Source organism: Acartia tonsa, chromosome 7, assembly GCF_053477335.1.
Source record: "Acartia tonsa isolate MP-2025a chromosome 7, ASM5347733v1, whole genome shotgun sequence".
Classification (NCBI taxonomy): Eukaryota; Metazoa; Arthropoda; class Copepoda; order Calanoida; family Acartiidae; genus Acartia; species Acartia tonsa.
The window spans coordinates 48345251-48355328 of record NC_137266.1 but is presented as its reverse complement, the minus strand read 5'-3'; the positions used below and the strand labels follow the sequence as shown (position 1 = coordinate 48355328).

The following is a 10078-nucleotide window of genomic DNA, read 5'->3' as shown; positions in this document are numbered from 1 at the left end:
GGGTAGGTCCGTTCGTACGTCCGTCCGTCCGTCCGAGATAGTTAGCTTTTATTCGTTAATTTAGGCATGATAGGATTGTCCTATCGATTTCAAACTTTGTATGGTGATTCCTGAAGTAGTTAGGTACGATTTAGAAAGCGCTGCAACTCTATAATCGTTTCCAGAATGCCTGTACGTCCATTTTAATCATGTTGATTTTTTTACTTTTTTAATAATAATTTTTTATGTGTTAAAATTATCCGATTGATCTGATTTTTTTATTACTGATTCCTATTACAATAAGGTTCAATATTATTAGCGAAGCATCTCTATAATCAAGTATTAAAAATGTCAGTATGTCCTTAAACAGAATTCTGTATTTAAGAAGTTTTGCAACAAATTTACCTATAATTTTGTCAAACCTTATATTTTCATGTTTTGTATATTCAGTTCTGACACTCAACAAAAGTTAATGTTCGTCTGTCATATCGTTTCAGAGCTTCGCTTTTATGGATGTTGTTATCCTTGTTAACACACAGCTTTGGTTTAATCAGTGTACATATGTTGTAATATTTTCCTCTTGAAGATTCATTTTTGTTTTAAGGTGTAATTATTTTAGATACTAGCGGCTAAGCCCCTTAGAAGCCTCTAGATGCACATAAATTGGTGAAGGGAAGTCGCTGCTTCCCCGCCCCCATTACATTAAAGGAGTAGTTTCACAAAATGGATTTGAACTTATATTTATGAATTTATATGGCATATATTTGAAAGAATTTCAATTTTCTACCACGTAGTTTTTAAAATATCAAGACTACGTGATAGAAAATTCAAATTCTTTCAAATATATGCCATATAAATATAGTTTAACCCATTAACCAGGAAAAAATATGCGGTTCACTAATTAAGTTCAAATGCATTTTGTGAAACTACCCCTTTTAGTTTTAAAAATAAAAATTTAAAAAATTGTGCCATTTTGTTGTTCGGGTAAATGTTTCTTGGGAGGATGAAGGTACCCTCCCCCCAATAAAAAATATTCCTTCCCAAGACATATATAAAACTTCAATGTAAAGAAGAACCATATCGGTCCAGCGGTTAGCAAGATTATGCGTTACAGACAGATCATTTGTAAATCAATTTATGCATGCATAATTACTATATCCCTCTATATATTAATTTTCAGATATATCTATTTTATTTCTACAAATGAAAAAGTTTTAAAAATGGGAAACCTAACTAACCATCCTCATGTGTACAAAGTACTTACAGTAATATTTCTTGTTCTATTCTTGTATAATTCATCTATGCTACTCTATAACTATGATAATATTAATACTATTGAAGTAAGTGAAAAAAGTTACACACATCAAAATATGGAAACAAAACTGAATGAAAATATATATTTAAAAGGTAAATATTGAATTTAATTTACCCTTAAAGGTCATGGTGTGTGAAAAATATAGACAACTGTGTTGAATTTTTTAATATCTAGCATCCTGACGGATACAGGATGCCAGGAAACCTGGCAGTGTCATACAGGTAGAGGGCAAAATAAACCTTAAGGATTTTGAAATAAGACAATTTTGTAATACTGACAGATGTACAAAACTATATATCACGATGTGTACAATTTATGTTGGGGGAGGTATTGGGAACATACATGATGAACATCGCCAATGATAATAAACAAAATTACCCCTTCTATAGATTACAATTGGTGATTGAAACATTTGGACGAACAACCCAATCAAAATTTAACTCCACAAAGTTGTTCAGCTAAGGAATAAGAAAACATTGTTATAAACACTGGGGGCTAGAGTAATAAACAGCCAAATGTCCCTACTCTTCTAGATATAATAGATTTCTGTTTATTAGTAAAAAAACGCTGACCGCTTTGCCTAAAATGATTTAGTTTTGTTATTAGTTTTGTTTTCCTTATAATAAAGTAACAGGATGTTTGAGTGTCTGTGGGTTTGTACCGAAGGATCTCGCTAACCGCTGAACCGATCGGGTTCTCCTTAACAGGGTAGGTTCTCATAGGTCCCGGGAAGGTGTATAACTGAAAAAAAAAAAAAATTTCTTTTAAAATCTAAAATAAGAAATTGAATTATTAAATTCGACTCTTTCCTCCTCAAGTGCCCCTAGAGGCCTCTAGGGGGCGTAGCCGCTAGTAACTAATATTCAATTTAGATATAGAGTCAAAACAAACCAACAGGAAGACAAAATTCGAAATCTTATCCAACCCAAATCTAAGCAACTATACCACATCAAATTTTTATAAATATTATCAAGACGGCCTCAAAGTTATCAATAAAACTGAAGATGATAACAGCAATGATTTGAAACTGATTCTGCTGTACGATCCAGTATTTAGAAATTTTAAAGACGGTTTAGACCAGTGGAAATGGTATTTTCCTCTGGAAAGCCCTTTTACATGTAAAAATGGATTCTCCTGTCGGCTAACAACAGACCATGACAAATTAACTGAGGTAAGAATTGTTTAAGTATGGCTTCGAAACCGATTGATATCTGCTGGATTAGAACCGGTACTAAGCTATATTGAAAAAGCATGTATCGCATCGTCCAGTTTTCTATGAATATAAAAATGTACAATCACAATATAAAAAATTGATGTTATAATTGTACATTTTTGTATCCGCGGAAAGCTGTTTATAATATGATTAACCATTCTACATTTATGGCTTACCGGTACGCTAATAATGGAAAAACATAAGAAATATGCGAAGATTTTCTATAATTAGGTCTGTACGTCCGCAACGTAGAGCTATATCGTTAATTTAGGCATGCTGGAATTGTTCCATCAATTTCAAACTTTGCATGATGATTCCTGTAAGATTTAGGTACAATTTAGAAAGCATAGCATCTCTACAATCTGTTTGGATGTTGTCAAACTCAATTAAAAATTAGAGGAGTATGTATAATGATTCCTTGGGTTTTATAGTATATTATTAAAAGTATAGTAATCTTATAGAAAGTCCACATGTCTATTATATTCTATTTTTTTATCGTTTTTTTGACAAAAATTTTACGTGTTACAAAGTAATTTAATAACTTAATTTTGAAATTCTGATGCATACTAAACAATGATTGGGAACTAAATACAACATCTATTACCAGGCTTCTGCTGTGATGGTGTCTCTGCCAGGTCTACCCCCTGATTCCAATACCTGGATCCCTGGTGGCTACATACCCCCAGACCACCAGAAGTGGGTGGCTGTCTGGGCAGAGGCGCCTTGGTACTTTGCTCAACATCAAAATATTACTTCATGGTTACAGGTAAAGTTTTATATTACCCGCGACTGTGCCGTACCCGCTCGTTTTTTTATAGTTGGCCCAATTTGTCGACACAACAATGTTTTATAATCTTATTTCAAATAATATGTCATCCATATAACCATTAATTTAAAATCATGAAATGTCGTTATAATTCATTGACATAGTGGTAGTTTCCCTCATGTGCCTATAGTCGAACACAGAACTCTCCCATTATATTAAACTTATTTTATATTTTAAATATAGAATGTTTTTCAACCTATTTTTAACAAAAAATACAATATTCTAAGACATGAAGTCGGTATATTTCGATTTTTATTCCTTTTGTAGAAGTAATGAAAGAAAATGTAGCTTGGTCGTTTTTTTTCTCAAAAACAACGAAGGAAGGGGGTGGGGGGGGGGTGTCAGTTAATTTTAGGGAAAGCACCGAAAATGTTTTTTTTTAGATGTTGGATGATATTTTTGATTGGACAGCGAGTTATCATTCAGATGCAACTTTTACTGGATTTTATCGGCAAAATTGCAGGTATCATATCCGGTATTTTAAAGTTGTCAGTTGTATGAATAATTTAGTATTACTTATCTTACACCAAAATACTAATTACAATAAGTAAACGCTGTAGCGGGCAAAAATGACGATATCTTACATCCCCCCATTTACCCCCATCCCCTCTACTACTACTGAATAAGCGAATTGACAAAAAAAATTCAGTCATAATATCCATGTATATTTACATCCATTGTTGTGTGTATCTCTTGAACAGCATAGACCGAAAGCTCCTTGTAATTCAATTATTTGGTTCTGGACTTATATGAAAGAACAAATTCCGGTGCTCTCCCCTAAATTGGCTATTGAGGACTAAACCCCCTAACCCTTTAATTTTAAAATGGGCCTTAACCTGCGGTACTTTAACCTTGCGGGGCTGCTCAATACCCTATATAAAATAACTTTAAATCATTTCAACTTTCAACAAAATTTCTTTTTTAAGTTTTACTGCAAATAATTTTCTTTTTAGCTATGTGAAAAGAAAGACAAAACAGCCAATGGACAAAGAATTGATTTTAAAATCCAAGAATAATTCAGCTTTGTGGGTGGTGAGTCATTGTAATTCCACCAGTGGGAGAGATAAATATGCTCAGGAAACACAGATCAATTATGTATTTGTTAATTAAGAACCCAAAAATGGAAGATTTAGCATTTTTTACTCATTTGAAAGATTTCTAAATAACTTTTCAGTTGCTACTATTTGTTTAGTTTTCATTGTTTCATGGCTTAACCCTGCGGGCTTTTATGAACCCAATGAACCCAATAATCTGATCAAATTAGAACACAAACAACAACCCCTCCACCCCCCATTTTCTCAATTTATTTTAAATTAGGGAAGGAAGGATGGGGGGGGTGAGCTTTTTATGCAATTTTAGGAAATCTTCAATTTATTCGTTTTCCTCCAAAAATAAGAAGACATAAAATCTTATGATACCATATATTTTTATAGATATTTGTATCTTATTATGAAATTTTTTTTGTAATTCAATCTGTGTCAATAACCAGGATATTCAGGCCACAGGATTAATCAACGTAACCGTTTACGGTAAATGTAGTACAAGCGGGGAAAAAACTGAGGATGCCTTCAAAAATTTGGACAACTACTATTTTTATTTAAGCTTTGAAAATTCTCTTTGTGATGATTATATTACTGAGAAGTTTTTTAAGATGCTAAAACAAAATATTGTTCCTGTGGTTATGGGTGCTCCGAGGAAAGTTTCATATTTCTATAATACAATATTTAAAACTAGGGGCTATGCAACTAGAGGCATCAAAGAGCTCTTGTGGTGGAGGTCGGGTTGGGGGGTTAAGTCAACCCAACCACCTATTTTAGTTTAGTTTTTAAAAGAAAAAAATCCTCGGATAGGTCGTTTTTTCTAGTGGTTATTTATCTTGGAAGGGTGACTCTCCCTATGAGAATCTACATTGCAAAGAAGAACAATAATGGCTCAGCAAGATCAGTTGGACAAACAGACAGACAGACACACAGGAAGACATTCTGTTGCTTTTATTTAAGAACATTATTATCATATGATTACATTGTCAGTAGTCCTTCATTTCTGTTATTTTTTATTTTATTTATTGATTATTTTTTATAGGGAAGGGTGGAATTTACCTGCTATAAAAATATAAGGATATTTGACAACCAACCTGATACTTGTACACGCCCTTTGTCTGTAAGTTCAGGATGCAATTGTTGTGAACTGGACTATTATCCTCATTAGGTTTTGTGTGTAGTACTGTCAAGTAATACTAGAGTATCTATGCTAAAGAAAACTATGAAACTAATTAAATGAACAGATCTGACTATGAAAGATTAGCTCCTCCCAACTCCTATATCCATGTTGCTGATTTCACCAGTCCTACAGACCTTGCCAAGTATTTACTTCATCTTCAAAATAATCCAGGTAAGAAATATCATGTTTATCTATTTATATATTTTGATGAATATTATGAATATCTGGAGGCTAGAGTATCCAGAATTATTGTTATTATCTATCTATCTATCAAGATGAATATTATGGATACCTGGAGTGGAAGGAATGGTACCAGCTAGAGTATCCAGAATTATTATCTATATCTATCTATCTATCTAGATTAATATTATGAATACCTGGAGTGGAAGGAATGGTACCAGCTAGAGTATCCAGAATTAGCTATCCATCTATTTAGATGAATATTATGAATACCTGGAGTGGATGGAATGGTACCAGCTAGAGTATCCAGAATTATTATCTATATCTATCTATCTATCTAGATGAATATTATGAATACCTGGAGTGGAAGGAATGGTACCAGCTAGAGTATCCAGAATTAGCTATCCATCTATTTAGATGAATATTATGAATACCTGGAGTGGAAGGAATGGTACCAGCTAGAGTATCCAGAATTATTATCTATATCTATCTATCTATCTAGATGAATATTATGAATACCTGGAGTGGATGGAATGGTACCAGCTAGAGTATCCAGAATTATTATCTATATCTATCTATCTATCTAGATGAATATTATGAATACCTGGAGTGGAAGGAATGGTACCAGCTAGAGTATCCAGAATTATTATCTATATCTATCTATCTATCTAGATGAATATTATGAATACCTGGAGTGGAAGGAATGGTAACAGCTAGAGTATCCAGAATTATTATCTATATCTATCTATCTATCTAGATGAATATTATGAATACCTGGAGTGGAAGGAATGGTAACAGCTAGAGTATCCAGAATTAGCTATCCATCTATTTAGATGAATATTGATGCTGTGAGTATTGGTGCAAAAAATATGACGTAACAAAAAAATTAGCCAATGGGAGGCCGTTATTGACCAATGGTAAAATTTATAGTGGACTCTCATTGGCTAATTTTTTTGTTACGTCATATTTTTTGCACCAATACTCACAGCATCATGAATATTATGAATACCTGGAGTGGATGGAATGGTACCAGCTAGAGTATCCAGAATTATTATCTATATCTATCTATCTATCTAGATGAATATTATGAATACCTGGAGTGGAAGGAATGGTACCAGCTAGAGTATCCAGAATTATTATTGTCTATCTATCTATTTAGATTAGTATTATGGATACCTGGAGTGGAAGGAATGGTAGAAGCTAGAGTATCCAGAATTATCTATCTATCTATTTAGATGAATATTATGAATACCTGGAGTAGAAAGAATGGTACCAGCTAGAGTATCCAGAATTATCTATCTATCTATCTATTTAGATGAATATTATGAATACCTGGAGTGGAAAGAATGGTATCAGCTAGATTGTCCAGAATTCCCATGGCTTGGATGTCAAATTTGTCAAAAACTTTATCAAAAAGAAGCACCCCAAAAAGTAAGTTTAATCTAAAAATAACATAATTAAATTTACCTGATAAAGTTTTAAAAAAGAGCTAAATATGTTGAGACATACAAACATACATCCATTCATTATATTTTAGGATAACTTTCTAATATAGCTCCAAATCTGAATAACTTCTGTTGTTTATAAATGATCCGTTTGACATTTTAAATTTTTTTTTAAATTTTATTAAAGAAGAGATTGCCATATCGATCAGGTTTAGACTTCCAGCTGATTTTAAAAATTGTAAAAGATTGATCTCCCCGAAGCTTAAAGGCGAGACCTGAAAATAATTCATAGAGTTATCCATTCTTTGCTGGCCTAAGCTTTCAGCCCTTCGCGGCTAAATAAAAAGGAACTAATCATATAGTGTTTCATTTTTTACGCAGGGAAAATATATTTGTGACAATACAATAATTATATTCTTTAATTTAGGATTTGTTCAGAAATTTCACCTCATATTGGAACTCAAAGAAGTGCTATGGTCAAGATTTTACAAATACTCGAATTTCTGAAGATAATATGTAGCCTCTGTATACGAGGATAAGACAATGGAAATCTAGAATTATTATAATTACAGTGGGATGCTTTCAAGGTGACCGAACGCCAAATTTAAGTTTTGACTGCCGAGTCACCAAGGGAGATAAACTAAACTTGGATGTTAAGGTGTCTATAGAAAGGTATCTGTTTTATAAAGAGAAAACTATAGAGGGCTTATGGTCAAACTGTCACCCAGCTCCCACCAGAATGGCAAAAGTGACAGCGATTGGAGAAAAATAGTTCACCTTGAAAGGATCCCAATTTATCTATCTATCTTTCTATTCATTCAGATGAATACTATGAAATATATAACTCACTTTGTCCGTGTGTTTAACAATTAATTATTGTGTTTATTATAATTTTTAAATTCTTTTTTTTTGGTTCTGATTGTTTTAACCACACCGTAATCAAAATATCTTACATAAAATAATAAATAAATGCAAGAAAAATTTCCCTCTACCTATTTTGTTATTTTTAAAATCGAAGCTTTTCTATAATTAGGGTCGGTCCGTCCGTCCGTCTGTCACAGATGGATAATTTTTTTTGTTAATTTAGGCATGTTAGAATTGTCCTATCGATTTCAAACTTTGCATGGTGATTCCTTTAGTAGTTTGGTACGATTTAAAAATCATAGCAACTCTATAATCAATACCAGAATGTCCGTACGTTCATTTTTAACATGTTGATTTTTTCAAATTCTTATGTGATCTAAGCATCCGATTGATCTGATTTTTGATATGTTGAATCCTGGGACAACAAAGTAATATGTTATAAGCGAAGCAACACTATAATCAAGTCTTAAAAATGTATTTATGTCCATAAACATTATCCTGTATCAAGCAGTTTTTCAACAAATTTACTTACAATTTTGCTTCGACTCTTATACATTTATATTCTGATTATTCAGTTCTGACACTAAATAAATGTTAATTTACCTTTGTCCTCCGTTTTAGTGCTTCGCAATTATGGATGTTGTCATCCTTGTTTCATTCATAAAAAAATTGTGGGGATCTGTTATCGACTTCACTCTGAGGGAGTAATATTAATCAGAAACAAAATTATTGTATTGCATAACCTACATATGTAGTGCATGGTTTCATAGGCGTCCAAGGGGGGGGGGTAATGGGCCATTTGGCACCCCCAAACGATTTTGGGGGGTAAATACTCCCCCCAAAATAGAAAATCTCTAACAAAAAAAATTTTTGCGCGCTTCGCGCGCATTTTTAATACTAAATTTTTTATAAAATTTAAATTACCCCCCCCAAAAATTTTACCCCGGGGGTAAATTTTGGGGGGGGTAAACAAATTTTACCCCTGCCAACAGATTTCAGGGGGGGTAATTACCCCCCCCAAGCAAATTTTACCCCCGGGGTAAAAATTTTGGGGGGGGTAAAAAAAATTTGCGGCGCGCTTCGCGCGCCATTTTACCCCCCCCAAAACCAAATTACCCCCCCCTTAAAAAAATTTTACCCCCCCCAAAATAAAAAGCTTGGACGCCCCTGCATGGTTTAACTTTGCATGGTAATGAGTTGTGCCTGTTTATTGATCAATGTATTTGTATTTCTTACTTCTTTTTCATAGAGCTTCAGTATTGATCATGTTCCAATATGGTTTATAAACTGATTAATATCTGCTGGATTAAAACTAGTTTTATGTCATACTGTAATCATGTATCATATCCTATAAAATCCAGTTTTCTACAAATATAAAAATGTACAATCAAAAGATTAAAACCAGTTTTCTTAGCCCGTAACTTCGGCATCTTGGGTCTAACAAAACTTATAATTTTCATATCCGCGATAAATAACTATTAAAGGTGTCAAGAATTGCTAAAAAAAAACATTTTTATTAGTTTGTTTTTCTTTTCTGTCATTATGAACATGGTTATTATGATTGATTTAGCTATATTTTAGATTTAATCTTTTTAGATAAATTGTAGTACCTTGTAAAATACCATTCTATTGAATAAAAAAATAGACGTGCTACAATTTAGCTTTTAAAAAAATATTACTAGGCGATAACATTTTTCCTTCATGTTTATACAATTAATAATTGTATGCCTTTTTATTACCTTAAACTTAAAGTTTACCAAATTGAAAAAAAATCTTAAGAGGATAATTACAAATTATTTGTAAGCATCTTACGGTATTAGGAAAACAATGATGACAACATCCATAAAAGCGAAGCACTAAGACAGTAGGACAAACGGACATTAACATATGTATAGTGTCAGAACTGAATAATCTTAATATAACAATATAAGGGTCGAAGCAAAATTGTAAGTAAATTTGTTAAAAAACTGCTTGATACAGGATGATGTTTATGGACATACTTATATTTTTATGACTTGATTATAGAGTTGCTTCGC

The 10078-nt window shown here is 32.6% G+C and overlaps 1 protein-coding gene across 2 annotated transcripts; it reads left to right on the top strand.

The window, feature by feature from the left end:
- Positions 1-1128: 1128 nt before the first annotated feature.
- On the top strand, positions 1129-7864 carry LOC145323886 (4-galactosyl-N-acetylglucosaminide 3-alpha-L-fucosyltransferase FUT5-like). Of its 2 annotated transcripts, XM_080166479.1 has the most exons (9): positions 1130-1386; positions 2167-2465; positions 3115-3273; positions 3717-3796; positions 4287-4412; positions 4825-5028; positions 5618-5724; positions 7049-7164; positions 7606-7864. In XM_080166479.1, the coding sequence occupies exons 1-9, from the start codon at positions 1200-1202 to the stop codon at positions 7696-7698; spliced, it is 1371 nt and encodes a 456-aa protein (XP_080022605.1). In that variant the 5' UTR covers positions 1130-1199; the 3' UTR covers positions 7699-7864. The 2 variants fall into 2 exon arrangements, with proteins under 2 accessions (XP_080022606.1, XP_080022605.1); XM_080166480.1 differs by lacking the exons at positions 7049-7164; positions 7606-7864 and adding an exon at positions 6075-6169 and having other exon boundaries at positions 1129-1386.
- The last annotated feature ends 2214 nt before the right edge of the window (positions 7865-10078 follow it).

Coding starts and splice junctions, on each gene's coding strand:
- LOC145323886 (XM_080166479.1), top strand. CDS start 1,200: ATGGGAAACCTAACTAACCATCCTCATGTGTACAAAGTACTTACAGTA. Junction 2,466..3,114: donor ACCATGACAAATTAACTGAG/GTAAGAATTGTT, acceptor ATCTATTACCAG/GCTTCTGCTGTGATGGTGTC. Junction 3,797..4,286: donor TTTTATCGGCAAAATTGCAG/GTATCATATCCG, acceptor TTTTCTTTTTAG/CTATGTGAAAAGAAAGACAA.